The following is a 19,956-nucleotide window of genomic DNA, read 5'->3' on the forward strand; positions in this document are numbered from 1 at the left end:
TGGCAGCATGGGGGCCCCCCAGTTGGGGGAAGCCAGGAGCTTCACTGGGAGGTGGCTGCCCCTACAGGGCAGCCACCTCCTGTCTCCCAGGTGGGGTGACCATCTGTCCTGTTTTGGCTGGGATGGCATCATTCCCCTTGTCCCATATTTGGGAGGGGGACATATGGTCACCTTATGGATTACGGATGTTGACAGACAGAGTTCCAGATAAGTAAAACTTAAAGCTCTATTAACACTCTAGATAGTGTACATATATACCTGTGTCCTTATAAGTGTGCATTTGGCTGGGTCCAAATTGGCAAATGCCAGAATTCTGTAGGGGCAACACAGTCAGATGTGGGTTGCTCTGGCCGTGCTGGACCACCTCCTCCATGGGGCCAGAACGACCCCTGCTCACGCCAGGCTGAGGGCTGCTCCAGCCCCTATTGGTTTACTAGAACCAGTATGCTCATGCCTCAGCTGTTTAGGTTGAGGCTTAACAGTTAACCTATTACATCTCTAATTCTTATGCACAGGGTGTTTTGTCTTTACATGTCATTGAAAATGTGCTGGCCTCATACTTATTTGATAGTTTCTCCACAAAGGGAAAAACAGAGCTTGAGATGGATCATCATTTGTGGATGTGAATCCAAAAGGAATACATTCCTGGCAGAACTGCCTTTTTTTTTTTTTCCAATCATTCTCCATTTCTTAATTATTTTCCAGTGTTGCCACTACTGCTTCCAGCTTCTCATTTCAAACACAGTGTAGTCTCGTAAAATTAGGCAAATATCTAGATGAAGTAACATTTCCCAGAAGATCTCAGTGTACCCCTGGTTGAAAACAACTAGGGAAGAAAATCTGTAGATGTGGGAGAAGGACATTTCATATGTCTAGTTAAATAATTCCAGAATATGGAATTGGTACTATTTGAAATTTATTGATTGGCATTTAAGTGCCTGAAGACCTCTTTCTTTCAATGTCTTATTTTCCATAATCATAGTCCCCAAATGTTTTTGCTGTACTATTTCTCAGATGATACAATGTGTAATGTACATTTGTTTGTAGCTTAGTCCATTCACACAAATGGGCAGAGTGAAGCTTCACTTAGTCATTTCCTGACTTGAGTGCTTAACTCTACAACAACAGTACTTAGCTCTTATATAGCACTTTTCATGAGTCTAACCATAATGTTCTTTCAGTGTAAGACATGTATTGTATAGAACAGAAAAAATTTAAGGCTACAGAAACATGAAATTGTGGAGAATTTGAAAATTGGAAAAAATATTCTGTTTTCTGGTTAGAAAAGTTTCTAGAGCTAAACGTTAAAAATTCAGAAACTAAAAAAAAACTTACTGAGACTAAAAAACTGTGGACTAATTAAGAGGCTTTGAATAAAGTTCCATAAGTGTAGTGGATGTGATATATTTTACTCCAATATAAGTGGAATTCTTTATTTAATTCAGTGCTTCAGATACTTTATCAATGCACTATGCATACAAATCTCAGAGTGTGGAATGTTTCTTACACGAGCCACAGTGGGAAATGTATGGCTGGGGGCCAAGAGAAAAGGAAACCTTCTTGGGAATAATGGTTCATGAATTGAGTACTGTGAATTTCTGCCAAGGAAATTGCACTCTGAAACAGCTTCTCAAGCTCTCCACCAGTGAACTCTTCAGCACAAGCACAAAGCAAGAAAACCTTGTGTACTTTTAAGCAAGGAGAGCTAAGACTTGCATCCATTAGTATTGCTGCTGTATTCTTTTTAAGTATCAGGTATTCTTAGAATAAGGATTTGTTCATACTATTATGATTCATCAGATGAACTGCAGTGTCACAATCTAACAGAAAATAAATATGATGTAATGTATACTGCAATTACATTGCATGTGAGACAAATAAATTCCCCCATGATGTTTAATTCTTCCACCAACAAAAACCCTTCCACAATATGACTAAATGAAAATGAGACAGAGCAGTTTCTCTGGGATAAATTACTTGTTTGTTATGCAAATGGTACAACTGCAGTTAAACCATGATTGAGAATACTGTTTATCTTGATCTTTATTCATTGGTTATGTTTAAAATCTACTTCCAGCCTTTTCCCCCTGCATGTATTCCTGGCACAAACAATATTCATCTGAAGCAAGTGGGGAATTTTTGGTGCGCTAGGCATCCACTAACAGGTTCCTAATATGTGAACGAAAGTATTGTGAATACTAGACCACCATGTTAACACCCATGGTCTGATTATTACATAGCTAAATGATAGCATTTTTCATATCATTGAGAAAAATCCAGTAAATACTAGGGGGAAATAAACATTAGCTAACTTTGGGAAATCAGCCCGTGCATTGATGAAGTTTTATGGCTCACCAAATGCCCTATGTTACCTACTACAAATTTCTTGCTAGATTGTTGGAGGTCTGCCCCTAGAGTTCACTTCCTCTTCTGAACAAATGCCTACAGATATGGTGAGCTGGGGACACAACATCACTGAGAATGGAGATCAGGTTCCTTCCCTTAGGAACATGTGCTGGGCGTGCCCCCCACCAGAGTCTCTGCCATGAATTCCTGAGAGCTAATCAGATATTTTTCAAAGGATTAAAAACAAGGGAGAAAAATCACAGTGAATATTTGGCTGCATTCAGCCAAGAATGGGTGCAAAATTCAGTGGTTCTGTTTCCAAATCCTTAATTTTCAGTTTAAAACACACCGGCTACATCTAGGCTTACCAAAAACTTCAAAATGGCTATGCTAATGGCCAAATTGAAGAACACTAATGAGGTGTTGAAATGCATATTCAGCGCCTCATTAGCATGCTGCCAGCCGCAGCACTTCAAAATTGCCATATTTCATTTCCTTGTGGTTTGTCTACACTGGGGGTCCTTTTCGAAAAGGATCCCACCAACATTAAAATCCACTTATTCCTATGAGCTCTTACATTTCTCACTGAAATAAGATGGATTTCTGGGGATTCAGAATCTCACAATAGTCAGGCTACTATTATTTAAGTGCCTAATATAAGTTTTGTCCTAAGCTTTCCATTTTAGTTAGTTGTTGGACATAATTCTTTTTGTGTGGTTCCGTTTGATTGCAAAAGGAGCTATGCCGGAGTTACCAAAGGGGAGAACGTGATTTCAAAATTAGTTTGGTGCTTTTATTGAATATGTTATATACATATCTTCCTAAGCAGTCTTGTAAAGCCAGTATTCTAGGTGTTAAAGAAAGAAAATTGGTTGTTATTAAAAGGCTAACATCTCAAATATTTATGAAGTTCAGATTTGGGCAGAACATGCATATGACAGTCATTATATAGCAAAGATGCAGTGAAATTTTTAGTGATGCAAATGCCCACTTTTATAGTACAATTCAGCATCTTAAAAATATTCTGATTCCTTGCCACCATCTCAGGAGGCATTTTCACCTTTGGAATACAGTTATCAGTTTAGCACAGTTGCATAGTCCAACTGCAGATTTAGCTGAACGTTAACCAAATCATAAAACCTGTGTGGATTTTAACTAATCTCTTTCAATGGGCATGTTGGTAACACTGAAAGGTGCTTGGCATTACACCTTCCCCAACATCTGCTGTCAGAAGGGGGCAGACCAGATAAGCATGGCACCTCCCACCCCAAACTACTTCTCAGTGCCTGCATCTCAGTGTGAGCATTGGCCTTGTAAATCCAAGGTTGTGAGTTTAATCCTTTAGTGGTTTGGGGCAACTAGACTTGAAAAAAAATGTCAGGGATGGTGCTTGGTTCTGCCAAGAGGGCAGGGGACTGGACTCAATGACTTCTCAAGGTTCCTTCCAGCTTTATGAGATATGTATACCTTCAGCCCCTGCCCCAGGTCAGCTACTGTGCCCAGCACCCAGACTCCATTACAGACCCTGCACCCCTTACCGCCTCCTGCACCCAAATCCCCTCCCTGAGCCTTTAGCAGGTAGTGGCAAAGAATTTTGCTGGGGGAGGGTTGCAGGCTCTGGGCACCACCAAAATTTCTGCAGCCCTACTGCCTCTGTACATTGATATTAACTGTGCACTTTCAGGGGACTATGTTAAATAGTGACAGACAAGGTGGTTTTAAAATTGAAAAGTCTAAGGTTTGAGTAGAACTGCCTCAACATCGTTAATCAGGCCTTTTAACGGGACTAAAATGAAAGGTTCCTGTAGCAGGACTTTTTTTAAGCTGTCGGGTAGTGGCAGGTACGGAAACTAGGTTTTTTTTATGCTACATAAGAACAGAGGCAGTATACCGATTTGAGCATTTATCCATGCACCTGAATAGGATTCTCTAGGCCTTTTTAAAAAGGGCAGTTTATTCATTGTAAGAATAGCACTCAACTGAGTTCTAGAGACTCAGTAGTAAGCTTGTTCCTGTGGTATTACAGAAGGGCCCCTTTCCAAAGTGGTACATTGTCATTCAGCCACATTTTTCCTGCTGACCTTGTGTAGTTCCTGTGAGATTTGGCATTCAACCCATGTAAACAAACATTTGAGAATTCTGTGTGCCTATATATTTCCCATCAACAGGGACCACCTACATTTTTTTTCAAACACTTTAGTAAATAAAATTACAGACCCACTTAAACCCTGGCACAGACAATTATTTGAATCCTGCATGAAGCGTCCCTTGCTAGATGTCTGTTTAATTCCAGTACTTGGCAAAACTAATTGTTTTCCACATCAAACTGCATTCGTGGTCTAGAACAACAGATTTATCTTTTGCATTCCATCTCTGTAGAAAAACAGCATAAACAAAGCAGGCAAGTACAAAACAGATCTAAATAAAGCCTTTATTAATTTGCTTTGATTTTTTTCATCTGTTACCTGTTTCTAATGAGGTTGAGTACTAAAAATACAGTAAAACCCCAACTTACATGCAGGTTGTGTTCCTTGGGAATCCCTCATAAGTCAAAATTTGTGTAAGTTGTGATGGGGAGAGGCAAAGAACAAGCCCAGGGAGTGGGCACCCTGCTGCTTTTGGGTCCCCCCCCAGGCCAGGGCTGTGAGTGGCAGAGGGGCTCGGCTGCCACAGTGAAGATGACAACAGCTATGTATGCCCGCCAGCTGGTATGGTGGTGCTGCTCGCAGTGCTCATCCTGCTGCTTGGCTCCTGGGTTCCCACAGCCTTGGGGAGCTGGGAAACTGACCAGCACTGCTGTGCTTGGCTCTAGGCTTCCTGCTGCTCATGGGAGTTGGGAGCCAGGCTCAGCAGGGAGCCAGGAGCAGCAGCACTGGTCAGTTTCCCAGCTCCCTGCCACTGCACCAGCCCATGGGGTTGGGTGGGGTGCATGGAGCCACCACCATCTTTGCTGCAACTGCTGAGCCCCTGAAGTTTTCAGATAGGCAGGAGTGAGCGGAGCAGGCTCAGGGGTGCAGCAGGGCCATGGGGAGGGCGCAGCAGCTAGGCAATAATTCTTGATTTCAACTTGTGTTATTTCAAGAAACAAGTTGAAATTGTGTAAATCAGGGGTCTACTTTATGCAGTCTTTTGAGGGGGCGTATTTTGCAAAGTACCTCCAAAATCCATTCTAAACTAACTTAATCTAACTTATAGTCCAGTAAAGTATGTTTTCTGTGAATTATATACCAAAATATTATAGCACTACTATGCCGTAAGGTGCCCTAAATAGGTGCGACAATCATATCCTTTCAGCATCGATTACTGTGTCCCTGGAATGGCAGATTTTTTTCTGTGCTGCACCTCTCCTGAGGTGGCTGCATTTCATGAAGGTAAACTGATCCCTGTATTTACCTTGTATCTTTGGGACCCTCCAGTACGCAGTACACTAAGTGTAAGATGTTATTTTTCAGTTTCCTTTTCAGTCTCAGCTTCTTGGGAATAGGAGGATAGTACATTACTTTGGGAATTCTGTTCTTGGCTTATAGGGTGTGAAGAATGTGGCAAAAGCCTTGCAGAAGAATGCAAACTCCATGGACCACTCATCAGGGTTAAAGACAGGGTTATTCCCAGTCGAGCCCGCCTTTCTCTACCTCACTGTCTCACCTTGCGAGTGCTGGAGCTGCGACCTGGGAACCAACAAAGCAAGCGTGGTAACTACTTTTGCTATGGCTTGGGAAAGAAGAGACAAAAGCACTAATGTGGCTTGTTTTCATACATAACTGGGAGGCAGTTCTGAACAGCCTATCACAACAAAATGCTATCTTAGTTTTTAGGTGAGCACTGCTAACTCACAGAGCAAGCCACTCCGGGAGGGGCAGACAGACCAAATGTGAGCAGTGCTGTGACCCCCCTGCACTTGATGGAAATATCACATGATTTGGGGGGAGGGTAATCAAAATATACTTTTAAAGCCATTTCCAATATTTCATTCACAGAAATCACTGAATGTGACAAAACTGCAAGCCTATCTTATGGGTACTTCAGTTAATTCTGACAATGGTCCAAAAGGGGAAAGAGGAACAAAATAGCAATTAAAGGAACAAAATTCAGAGGGCACATGAAGGTTCAGTGCAGTTCACCCTTATGGCATCTGAAGTCAGCAATGAGGAAAGATTATATTGTTTCTTTCAGGCAACATGATAGTTTGTTCAAATGGGGGTGGGGGAGGAGGTTACAAACTTCTTGCTAATTTATAGATATTCCTTAACGATGGTTATAAATAAGCTAATTCTGCCTTGATAATCTGGCAGAAAATGAAGATCTTCCATGCAGGACTAGCAACAGACTCAGTCTGAGGGCAAGGCAAGCAAAGTGGTTGCATTGTGCTCTGCACCTTCAGTGCCCCACAGCATGCTGCCTTGAGCCACACAAAGTTTCTGGCTGTAGCTGACTGTCACTGTTAATACAAGAAGCCCCTAACTTATGAACATGTGTTTCAAAAGTTCACTTGTAAGTTGGTTGTTGGGAACTTGGAACACATTTTTCCACAGAAACAATGTTATACATGGTGGTTAGTTTCCTTAGGCTAAACCACAAAACAGTATTCGAGCCATAATGTAGATGAAATACTGTACATTTGCAATGAAAAATAGTTTTTTTTTTTATTTAACCTTGAATGCAGGAGCATAGAAGTTAGGTGAAGATTCTGAAGGGGGATTCTGGGCAGCTCTCAGCCATCCCTCCCCAGCTATGGGCTCTGCACTGGCTCTTGCGACCAGCCCCATCCCCTGGCCACCCCCTCCTCTACTACGGGCTACACTCAGCCCTGCTTGCCAGGAGTTGGTGAGTGGCAGGAATGCAGGCCTGAGGATTCTGGAGGCGCACAGGGCAGCTGTGCAATAGGTGGCTGTAAAGAAGCAGTGGTTTCTCCTTCAGACTGATGCTTCTGCGCAACCCCACCCCCCCATGTAATAACTTCAAGATCCCCTGAGTGGTCACAACCTGATTTATTTCTCAGCCTGAACCTGGGGGAGAAATGTGTCCATCCTATTTTACACTTGCTCATTTCTCTCAGTTGATTAGGATTTAGATCATGATGCGTGTATTCTTCTTAGGCTTGTCTTATTTTATTCACAGTCCTTGGAGTGTTTACTAAGAAAGTTATACAGAAGAGAACACAATTTGGTCCTTATGTCGGGAAACTATCTCCAAAACTTACCCACTATGATGAAAACAGGCTTGTTCTACAGGTAATGAACTCACAGGTTCAGCTGGGTTTCAAGCTATTGCAGGAAGTTTTGTAAGATTCCAATTTTTTATTCAGTGTTTTTCTTTTTAAAGTGGCATGAACATCTTTTTCCTATTCAAGTTTCAGATAGTACAATACATTCATATTGCACATACAATCATATCCGATTAAAGTTACACTTTGAAAAACGGAAAACCTGAACATTATGAAACTCGACAAGTGGTTTTTCACTTTTGCTCTAGTGATGCATAATTTGATACCAACATAATATGTGATGCAAAGCAACTATCTTTTTGTGTAGTGCTGAACTGTATTCTCTCAGAATCTGTTCAATCCATTTTAAAACATTCACACTAAAAGCTTCCTACTAGTTCAATGAGAGTATTATTTCTAAGTCTAGCAGGAACTTGTTTCATGGGGTAGGAGAGAGAGGCAGAGCTTTGACAAAGTCTGTCCTTTTATACATTAAAAGCAACCTCACACAAAAAGAATGCTCTTTTTCCATGGGCAAGTCAGCAACAGACAATGAATGGGTAAGGCCTAGAGAAAGTTTGCATTGATGTAAGACATTCTCTACCCCCACTGAGCAGGCAACTGAGAACTGGTGAGGCTCTGAAAGGGACCAGAAGTAGTTGATACAATGCATCCCATATGAACCCTGCTAGCAAAGGCTGTCTACAGACTTCTTCCAGCAAGATAAAGCTATCCTTCAGTGGAAGCCCTTTGGGAGGTTGACAGTGCAAAGAGATCTGCCCTCCTCTGGGGATGAAAACCCACCTCTGCCCCACTTCAAGCGCAGGAACTTGTACTAGTTCAGGGAGTGTAATTTATAACAACTATGCCAATATGAGTGAATCAAACACTCACTAGTTTCCCCCGGTTAGCTGTCTTTTAACCAGGCTTTACACAAATTCCCCTCCCCCTTTCTTACATCAGTCCCTGTATCCTCTTAATTATCTTAAGAGTCATAGTCCAAGTAGCAGAGTTACCTCACAAAATGGAGAGAATGGCATGAGACTTTACCATGCATTTCCTTCAGCAGGAGCTTTGCCTTATGTCTGTCAGAACCCTCAGTGTGACTGAGAACAGCACACATCCAGCAGAAATGTAGTCACCAGAAACTCTGATGTTAGATGGAAAGCTCCCAAAGCCAACAGAAATGCAGAGTTTTTCACATAATTGCTTCTCAACCCTCGAGAGCTTTCAAAATGACCAGTGGAGCTGATAAATGGCCTGTTTGTATATGAAGTGTCAACATACAGAAAACGGACATACCGCTGCAGCGAGACAGCCCATCTTTCAGTGCATGTCACTGAAGGGTGACATCCTGGCAGCAGAGCTGAAGCCTCTTGCTCAACACATTCCTTTCCTTTTCTGTCTGAAAAGAATCCAGAAGGAATAAAGTGAAGCAGAGAGAATGAGAGACATCCCAGGCATTGCGATTCATTAGTATGACTTCCTTATTGGTATGGAAATACAATATTGTGGTCAGTCAAGAGGGATGAATGTTGAAATATCTAAATACTGGATGTTACCAAATTATGCTTGTTATATGAATTATTACTTACTGATCCATGCAAAACAAAACTTCAGTACAGCATTGATGATTGCGATATCAAGCACTTCGAAAATATATTAAAGTTCAAAATAGATCTTACTTCTTGTCTGCTTGCACTTAAACCTAAGTTATCTTTTCACATTCTAAAAATGTCAATTAATATAACTGGTAAATGCACATATCAAACAAGTACCTGCAGTTATTTCTGTGCCTGGGCCTCTCAGAAATAGTTCAGTCTTACCAGTCTCTTTCAGCTGGCTCATTTAAAAAGTCACATTTATTGTTTCTGAAAGCATACTGGTATGAATAAATATATAAAAAGAATTGTCTTGAAACAAATTCAGCAAAAAACAGTAGTGCATTCTTCCCACAGGTCTGTTATAACTCAGTCTTTTTCTCACACTCTTATTTCAGGTATTAAAAGATGGTGTAAAGTACTTTCTGGATGCTCCAACTGAAGACTGTGGTAATTGGATGATGTTTGTGCGACTAGCTCGGAATCAAGAAGAGCAGACCCTTGTAGCCTATCAGTATGGAGGAGAAGTCTATTTCACAACTGTGAAGGTAGTTAAGGCTGCATCCCCTTACATGACCACAATCCAAATAACATGCTAGTCTAACCAAAACTCAGAGGAGACTGGCTTACCTCATTAAAGATGAGAGGCTTATTATACTTAAGTAACCTCCTCTCCATTATACACATCCCTTCATACCACTTAATGTACAACAGGCTGCTTACTGGGCTTTCTGATTAGAGCTAATGTGTCATGGAATATGCTGCAAGAGATAAAGAAAATGATAGTGATAAAAAGAAAACTCAAGTAGCCCTGTTGATAACTGGAGTTCATACAACGGTGTTGTAAAATATTTTTTATTCTGAATTTTTGTGATGCGCCTGCTCTGGCAGTATGACACTGAACACAGCTTTGTTCTGGGAAAAACAAGCAGTACCTTTCTTTCCTTTGGTATATAATTATACATGTTTTTGGCAACCCAGCTGTTCCGAAAGTGTGTGCTGAAGAGAAAAACTTAGAAAACTCTTTAAATACTATTGTTCTACAGTGCTGACTACTATATTTAAGAACAGTGATCTTGCTGGAGATTGTTTTCATAATTTTTACACTGCAATCTTGTTTGCAAGGTAATCAGGTACTAACAGATTCTCTAGACTATTACTTTTCTGGGAGAAGCTAGTTAGAGATAAAAGTGGGTCAGGCCTCAGGTTCTGGGCTGGGCCTGAGAGAGAGGTTGGGCTGTGGCCAGGCTGCAGTTGCCCCAATATGAGCTGGGGGGGGTGACGGGGGGCTGAGCTGCTTGCCCTGGCCCTGGCATGCGCTCCAGAGGAGAAGGAAGGCCTGTGGGTGAGCAGGATGGCCATAGGAGCTGGGGCTATGCCAGGGGGAGTGGAGGGATGGCTGGGCCATGACACCAGAGGTGAGAGGGTCTGGGCCAGGCCACAGTGCTGCAGGGTGGGCGGGGAGAGGGGCAGGCTGGGGAAGGTTGAGGGGGCTGAGGCTGGGGCTGGACTGTGCTGCCAAGGGTAGGAGGCTTGGTCATAGCTCTTTCCCCCAGTGCAGGCCAGAGTGCTGGAAGAGGCAGGAGCTGGGGACCTGCCTTTTGTGCCCAGCCCCAGGCAGAGTGGCAGGGCTGGGTGGGAGGCCAGAGATGGTGCACTTCTGCCTGGCCCCAGTGAGAATGGCAGCGGGGGGGCCAGGGCTGGACTGCTTTCCACAGCACCAGTGTGAGCTTGGGCAGAAGGATGACAGGGCCAGGTTTCAGGCTCCTGCATGTCAGGGACTAATGGGGGGGAATTTGCAGGGGAGCAGCTGGGCTCCCTCCATGGAACCCGGGAACACACTTATCCATCCAAAAGCAAGCAGGGGGGAGAGCCTTATCTCCACATGGCCACTCTTTTCCTGCCACCCACAGTGGTGACTCTGAAGTACATTGTCCCTCCTGTTGGTGCCCCTCCCTTTCCATGTTCTGGAAAATCATGGGATTTCAGGCATTTCCTACTTTCTAGGCACAACCAAAACCTCTGACCTTGGTTTAATTTAGCGTAAGAGGAAGCTGCATACCAAGTGTTGTGGTTGTAGCTCTTATGGTGTAAGAGGAGTTCTTGAACAAACATAGCATGACAGACACACACTTAATATAGTAGATGATTACTTCTATGTCATGCAAGGAAAACATGAACAAATGTCTGTCCTTCAAGTTTGTGATGATGACAATCTATATTTTCTTGTATAATTTAAATAGGCCAAACACTTTGCAGGTGTAATTGAGTGCTGTTCTGGACCTCAGTGGAGCTGTGCTCATTTATTCCAGCAGCAAATTTGGTCACACATTTAACATGAAGAAAATGGTATTGTGGATAGTCTTATCAGTCTGGTTGTATCCTGCATCAGAGGAGAGGTTGATTCCTCACCTTTGTAGTACAGGCATGAAGATGTTTCAGATTCTGTTTGGAACAAAAAGAAAACTGCAGTGACACAAAACTGCTACTAATAAGTTTTATTCAAGTGATACACCTACATAGCTCTCACTTGCCTACTGAGTGACTAGAAGACATAAGTTAAAGAATTTGGAGGAATACCACTGCAAGTGACAGAGACCAATTCCCTACAAACACAGATTTTAAAAGCAACAAATTTTATAGACATATAATGCATCATCCATCTGACCACTTAAATTTCATTGTGTGCACTACCACATTATTCCCATGTCCAACTGTGATTCTAGGAAAGAACAAGAATATTAATATTTAAAAGTCACATTTTAGTAAAAGACTCAGCCCCTGATCATCTTCATTGTTTCCTTCACACAAGCATGGAAATAATTTGACATAGTTTAAGTGAAATGCAGATGCTCTATAGATTGGCTTCATATACACTGTAGTATTTTACATATCTATAAATGGTTTACTATATTTATATTTTAGGTTGGGAATAGGAAGAAAAAGAAATCCCAAACCCCAAAGTTACCTTCCCTAGCTCTATTCAACAATTAATTTGTGAAGTAATATATTTACCTGATTGTCCTCTGTTTTTCTGTAATTTGCATTATTATTGGCTAAATGTATTATGTGTGGTAAAATTGTTCTTCCCTATTTTAGGAGTTGTACAACCAACCAATTTTTCAACTCACGCTGAACAGTAGTTCTCAAAAAATTGGTAAATTTTGAAAATTAGCCAAGACCCAAGGCATCCAAGGTAGCCCACACTGAAAATGTCAATGTCAAGGCAGGCTGCTTAAAAGAGAATAGATTCTGCCAAACTGTGGTCATCAACTGGTAACACACTGTGCTCCTCAGCCCCCACCCTGATCATCAAGAAGCTAAACCAAATCCTCTCGCTTCTCTTTCTTGCATTCCTACCTATAACTCCCAAATACCGAACAGGTCCAGTGAAGTGAGAAGTTATTTAAAACTTATTACTACACAAAATGTTTTTCTGATCCCCCAAAGGGCCTCCCATGCAGCCAGAGCAATACTAGCTTGGATCTTACCCAAAGTATCATGCTACCAGATAATGCTTTAATATCTAAAAATATCAAAGGTTTATTAAAAAATAAAAAATGAGAAATGAGTTGTTAAAAGGTCAGAGCAATCAGATACATACATATATGACTTGAGAATCCATATATCACTTAGGAGCTTCTGTGATCGTGCTGGCTTCTGAAGTCCATTGGGAACATATATGGAGCTTTGGGTGGGTCTGTTGATCTTGTATTTAAAAGTTCCAACTTCTAGAAAAGTTACTCCACAGGTGAGAAACAGGGTGGAAGACACAATGGAGAAGATGCAGCTGCTTTTTGATGTCCTTTGCCATGTGACTTGAACATCATCTATCCCAAACAAGCTTACAGCACACAGAAGACCTTTTGGCATTCCCTGCCCACAGGCATGTTCCTACCTCTTCCGCGGACTGATAGGCACAGCCACTAGCTTTTCTGAATGGTTTCATTGTACGGTTGATTGGTCCAACAGGCTAGCTAATGTTGATGTCAATCTGTCTGGAGCTGTCACCTAGCACAGGTTTGCGATGCAGCTCGATCACACATCTTTATAACTCACTATAAAAGATGATACATACATATAAACAAGGTCATCATACTTGTTAGCAAATCACAACTTTTCTACGGATACCTTACATGGCATATCTTGTAAGATTTACTGAAATTTTGTAACATCGATATTAATGATATTATAAATGGTCACCCATTTGTCATACAGAATTACATAGAGTGAAGTCAATGGGGATGTTAAATGTTTAACTGGTAAGCATGAAGCTTACTAGCATGCTCACCTTTAATTGACCCTCATCAGTGAGCACTGGCAGCAGCCAGCCATCTTGGGCCCGAGCAATCCTGCTGCAGAAGGGCCAGCAGGTTGGGCTCTCATGGCTGCAGCAGGACCCCATGGTTACACTGGGGCTGGGTGATAGGCTCAGCAGCAGGCAGGGCAGCAGGACCCAAGTCAAGATGATCAACCAGGTAAGTAGTCTCATTTAAATGGATAAATATTTTAACATCCCTAGCTGTCAGTGGTTTAAACAGCTATCAAAACAATTTGTGCACAGGTAAGAATTAGATTACTACCACTTTGAAATGAGATCTAAAACAGTTTTCTATAGAAACAAAGACAGTACAAGTACATAACTGTGGATTTTTTTTTCCATTCGCAGCTAGTTGAACCCCACACAGAATTAAAAGTGTGGTATGCTGCAGATTATGCCAAGTTTATGGAAGGTTCTGCACCTGTCAAAGAAGAATCTGATATCTGTGCTTTATCACCAGTTTTAACAACAGTAAGTGTTCAAGAAATGAATCCAAGCCAAAACTTCACCTTCTAGCAGAAAGCCTACCTGCTCACCTTCCCTCAGTTCACATGACTGAAAGTGATGGTCCGCTAGTCTAACATTGAATTAAATTTCAAACAAATAGCAAAGGTAAACTATTACCTGCAGAAAGAGTACTTTATGAAATCTAAGAAGAGCACAGTACAGTGCTGGCATACAATATTAAGCTTTGGAACGAGTAACATGCTGGCGTGTATTCTTGGGGAACTGAGTAACCAGTCCTTAAAGTTCTCCTCTCACCGGCTCACTGCTCTAGCTCTTTGGCATATATATATGTTGCATGTTATAGTCCTTCCACCCTCCTCAAGTGCTAGAGCACAACAGCTACTACATTTCATTTGCTTTTTTCTCATACCTCCATGAAGGGAGATACATACTCTGCGCTGTTGGTAGAACAATCCCACAGGCCCATGGTTTCTGTATAGCTGCAGTATAGCAGAGTGCTCTCAGTCTAAAATTAAGCACAAAACTTGACTCGGCCTTCTTACGGAACTGTGACTGGCACTTCCATAATAAGAACAGACAGACACTGAAATGTACTACATGCAGAGGAAAAAACATTACAAAAATGCTCAGCAAGAGCTAGACTAGCAACAAACACCAGACAACAACATGGAAATGATCATTTAGCCAATCATTTGCTTTCATGCCTGGGCACAGTGGAGCTGACAGCTGCTCAGAGCCCTTGTGAAATGTGTGTGGGGGAGAGAGGAGGCTCGGCCCTCCGAGAAGGTTGGGGGAGGGAGGAACTGGGGACAACATGGGAGGGGCCAAGGGCAGTCAGCACTCAAAGCTGCCCAGAGCACAGCTCTCCCCCCAGCCCTTAGAGCTACTCGAAAGACACAGGGTGGTGCTCCAGCAGTGGTTTAAAAGGCCCAGAGCTCTGCTCACTGCAGCTGTTACTGCAGTAGTGACAGCCGGAGTCCTGGGCCCCTTTGAATCACCAGTTCTCAGGGCAATTGCCCCTGTCAGTGGGCCTGCTTGTACATAGCTAAGATTAATGTGTCTCTACAGGCAGTCTGGGTGGCATAGTTATATGCTAGACCAGACCAAAGACAACACGGGTGGTGAGAAGAATGTGATCCTTCTCTCTTTATAATGCTTAGTCACAGGGAACTGTTTCTGTTCTCATTGCAGAGAGAGTGTGCCCATGCCTGGATATGCTCTAACTGTGGTAACGCTTTTGAGACTTTCGCTCTGCTGGAATCTCATCAATGCATCAGTGAAGACAAAGCACTTCTCAGAAGCTTCAGACCAGCAAATACACTAGGGCCTCTAAAAGCAAAGGGCAAAACCAAAGGCCAAGTGAGAGATACTGGCTTGGGCACAAGCACTGCCCTGTGCTACAGGGCCATGTCCTGTTCCTCTAGAGCAAAGCCTACCTGTGCCACCTCAGGAAGTGTTTGCAGTTCCATTGGGAGGTTTGTGCCTACATGGAGAAATGGTCAGTCTTCACTCCTAATGGACAGAGAAGTGAAGCAACCAGATAGTCATCCCTGCCAACGCTGTGGGAAGATATTTGTTTCTGTTGAAAAGCTTGCAGCCCATGCTTATGGCCACACAGGAGAGCATCCCTACAGATGTTCCCAGCCTGGATGCACAAAAGCTTTTATTTCCAAATATAAGTTGATAAGGTACAGCTCCTGGAGGGATAATGGCCTTCCCTGGTGTGGGTGTGGGAGGAGCACATAACTTTTCTTGACTTGTACTAGTGATGACTCTTGCCTAAACACTATGGATCATATTTCTATATAGGATAAGATTAAATATATGCTGTTCATGGCCTGCATAACTGAAACAAATGCACTGTCATATGTTGCTAAAACTATCCAGTAGATAGTGTGGTCCATACTACCTCACTCAAATGGGATTATGTGACACCTTTCTTCAACAGAACTTGAACACTTCACAAACATGGATTACTAGGGTGACCATCCATTCCGCGTTGGGCAGGATGGTCCTATATTTGGGATGCCAAAAAGGCATCCCTATTTTTTTTTTTTTGAAGGAGACGAATTGTCCCGTATTTGGGCCTCCCCACCCCTCAACCTTTTCCACCAGCAGCTGCGCAGTCACAGCTGCTAGTGGTAGTCACTTTCCCGAGCCTTGGGGAAGCAGGGGGAGTGTGGGCAGCTGCTGCTTCCTTCCTGGCTTCCTGGGGGCTTGATGGAGTTGGGAGGAGCTGTCCCTTCCCCCGTATGTCCCTGTCCTGTATTTGGGACAGGGAGATACACAGTCACTCTATTGATTACGTTTCACCTGGCTTGTGTGTGAATGAGCCATACTCCTTTTACAGATGAGGATGAATGAGTTTCCTGTTGTACCCAACCAGTCCATGGTAGGACAATAGGTATTCCAGTTCCCAGTCCTCCCTTTTAGCCAGTAGCAATCTTCTGCTTCCCTTAAGTACAGTTATAATTGCTATTCAAAAAGTGTTTCCTGCAGTAATGTTGATTTAGCTCTACAGACTTTAAAAACCCAGTAGAGTTTAATAGAGTTTGGCTTTTTTGAAAATTGTTATCCTAGAGCAGTTTCCCAAATGGTGTTCCGCAGAACCCTGGGGTTCCACAAAGTGAAAATAAGGGTTCTGTGAGAAAATGCCATTAAAATAGCTGACTCCTCTGCAGCTCCATGCTGCATTGAAACAATAGAACTAAATTTGATTGGTTTAATGGCCAGCAGGAGGGATCCCAAAGGGGATAGAGCCTGGGAATCGGATGCCACAACATTCTTTTGCATTTACAAGGGTTCTGTGGCCAAAGAAAATTAGGAAACGCTGTCCTAGAGAACATAAGTGCCTTCACTATTTGAAGCTATATCCCACTTTTGTACAGGAGTTCTGTAAACATGTTATTCTTCTGTCTTAGGCACTCGGTCACCCACTCGCCACAGAAATCTCACCACTGTAGTTACTGTGAAAAGACCTTCCACAGAAAGGACCACCTGAAAAATCATCTTCAGACTCACGATCCCAACAAGATGGCCTTCAGGTGTAAAGACTGTGGCAAGAAGTATAACACCAAGCTCGGTTACAAACGACACCTGGCTCTTCATGCAGCCACCAATGGGGACCTTACCTGCCAGGTGTGCTCCCAAGAGTTTGGAAGCACTGAGGTGCTGTTAGAACACCTCAAAAGTCATGCAGAGAAGCCAGGCAGCAGCACTAAGGAAAAGAAACATAAGTGTGACCATTGTGAACGCTATTTCTATACCCGCAAAGATGTACAACGTCACATGGTGGTTCACACAGGCTGCAAGAACTTCTTGTGTCAGTTTTGCGCCCAAAGATTTGGGCGTAAGGACCACTTGACTCGCCACATGAAGAAAACACATCCGCAAGAGCTACTGAAGGGTAGGTTGCATAATCGTGACTTGCAGAGTCTCTTTGACCCTTTTTTTTCATTCAGACTGAAGGAAGATGCCCATATCCTCTCTTCTCCCAAGAGGACTTCTATGCAGCATGGGCTTCTGAACTGTTTAGAAGCAGAAGAGTGTAACAGTCCACATATGCACTGTCAACAAAGCCTACAGTCGACTCATCACCTTCAATCTCCTCATGTGACAAGGATGAGCTGTGCAGATAGTCTCTCAGTCAATCATTCTAAGCCATCTCCTCCATCAGTCCCTACCAACCAAAATTTTAATCAACACAAGTGTGAACAGAGTATTACCTCATTTGCACCAGCATCCATCAAAAACCTACCCCTCAAAGTGGATATTAAAGCTCATGATGTGAATTTGCTTGAGGACCTGCCTTTTCTAGAACCTCACAAAATCCATCTGGAAGAAATTTCCTTGGGGTCTCCAGGTGATGCTGGGAAATACACGCTGCAAAAGGAGACTGTGACAACGGTTGAATCTATTAGCGTGCCCTCCATGGATCTTACTCATATACTGGGTTTCTGGCAGTTCCCTCAGAGTGATAATCAGAATAATGGTGGGGACATCACAATGACCTTTAGTCAGGAGGAAGCATCACACGTGCTGAGCTGCCACACCCAACAGCAAGGTGCACACCTAGCTCTGGCTGGAGTGGCCCTAAATCAGCTTCATCATGTCACCCATTCTTTTGCATCCAATACAAATTCTGTAGCTTTGCCTCATTTTCACCATGCATTTGGATAATGGCCAGCTATTCATACCCTGATTTGTTAAGGAGAAAAGCCCCAGACTGTCTAAGATCTGGTCAAAAGGACATAAGTATGGTAGAATATCCAGGAAGTAACAATTAGTAGTTGTATTTTACATAATACTAGTTTCATAGCTTATGAAACTTGCAACAATGCCACATTTTTCCACTCAGTACCCTCCACGTTTTTACCAAGTAGCTGAACTAGTGCTCTTCCATGGAAACTCAAATGTATTTGTAACAGGCAAAAGTTATGAGGCTGCTAGGAGACAAAGATAGGAAACAATTTTTAAGTGAGCTATGACACAATAATTTTATACAAAGACTTGAATATCATTCATATGTGGAATTTAGTAGGGTCCAGTAAGTTTCTATGGCAAGTACTTAGAGCACTGAGGTTTAAGAATGTTCAACATAAGTTGTGACTTCTTTCAATTATTGCTTTTGAAAACACACACAAAAAAAAACACTGTGATGATTAAGTTGACCTAGAATTTGTTTTTTTGAAGTGCATCTCTGCTGAGTGTGAAGATACGGTGTTTTCTCCAGGGTTGGAAATAACTACCACCGTTGTAGCCTAAGAATGGATGTCTGGGATAAGTGGCTGTTTCTGAAGAGGAAGTATATGACTAAGACAGTATATTAATTTTTCATTTAGACCTCAATTCTGCAAGAAGGTAGGTATTCTGGGCCTAATCCAGACAAGCATTTAAACCCTACTACTTAGCCTTAAGCATGAGTAGTCCCACTGATTCCAGAGTGCTAAGTTCCTTAAACTATCTAACTCGCAGGTTATGTCTACACTAGCACTTTTTTTGGCAAAACTTGTCACTCAGGGGTATGAGCAAAACCACGCCCCAACCAACAAAAGTTTCACTGGCAAAAGCGCCGCTGTGGATGGTGCTACGTCAACAGGAGCTGCTCTCCCGGAAACACAGCTACCACTGTTTGTTAGAGGTGGTTTAATAATGCCAGTGGGAGAGGTCTCTCCTGCTGGCATAGTATGACCACACAGGATACATTGCAGCAGTACCACAACCTAAGTGAAGATTATGTTCTCCACCCAAGCAGGCTTTACTCTCTTTGTTGATAATGGCCTCTTTTTAGTTAAGGAAAGTGATTCTTCTACTGTTACAACCTGTAACATAATTGTTCTTTGGTGGTTAAACTACGCTAGTAACGAACTTGAGGTTACAATCCTACCTGTATGCATAGTAGCTTTTGTTGCAGTCAAGGACTGGTCTGCAGTTATGACTAAGATGAAGGAAGGTTTCATGTTGTGTCTGCCCTACCTACATGTCAACCCCTCACTAAAGCTGGATAAATATGTAGCAGGTATGAAACTGTGAAGTAATGTATTTTTATATTTATATTTTATCGCAGTAGTATTTAACTGGCTGTATTTAGCCATTAAATCATGTTTATATAAACTAAACTAGAAAAATGCCTTTTGTTTGTTTGTTTTTTTGTAAGTTGTTTATGATTTCTTTCCAGAAATTTACAGGTGTCAAAAAGCTATCAACTGACAAGGTATGCTGAACTCATGCAAACTGTAAAAGATACCACACTACAAACTTAAAAAGCAAAGAAAACTTCCGTAGGCCACAGTCCATCCATCTCCCATAAACCATTTCACAAAGATCCTGTGTTTTTAAGTTTGCTGTTGTTCCTGATCCTGACTCTTTGAATCAAAAGAAAACATAGAAATTAAAGTCCAAACCTTAGAAGGTACTCTGTGCCCTCAAGTCCCACTAAGTTGCTTAAAAGTAGATTGATTTATTATTTAACTACTAAAACCAGCTCTTCACTGAAAAATGCAGGAATTGCAGCACAG

At 42.3% G+C, this 19,956-nt stretch overlaps 1 protein-coding gene across 3 annotated transcripts in view; it reads left to right on the forward strand.

Annotated features, from left to right (window-relative positions):
* PLAGL1 (PLAG1 like zinc finger 1) overlaps window positions 1-19,582 on the forward strand; it is a 35,554-nt gene extending 15,972 nt beyond the window's left edge. For 2 of the 3 annotated variants that reach the window (XM_074990444.1, XM_074990445.1), the window contains exons 3-8: window positions 5,874-6,038; window positions 7,465-7,577; window positions 9,549-9,698; window positions 13,820-13,942; window positions 15,131-15,627; window positions 16,861-19,582. In XM_074990444.1, the coding sequence (XP_074846545.1) occupies window positions 5,874-6,038; window positions 7,465-7,577; window positions 9,549-9,698; window positions 13,820-13,942; window positions 15,131-15,627; window positions 16,861-18,118 (2,306 nt within the window). In that variant the 3' untranslated portion in view covers window positions 18,119-19,582. The remainder of the gene's footprint in view (window positions 1-5,873; window positions 6,039-7,464; window positions 7,578-9,548; window positions 9,699-13,819; window positions 13,943-15,130; window positions 15,628-16,860) is intronic. The other variant, XM_074990446.1, reaches the window with a different exon arrangement.
* Window positions 19,583-19,956: the final 374 nt, after the last annotated feature.

Source organism: Carettochelys insculpta, chromosome 3 (assembly GCF_033958435.1).
Source record: "Carettochelys insculpta isolate YL-2023 chromosome 3, ASM3395843v1, whole genome shotgun sequence".
Lineage (NCBI taxonomy): Eukaryota > Metazoa > Chordata > Testudines > Carettochelyidae > Carettochelys > Carettochelys insculpta.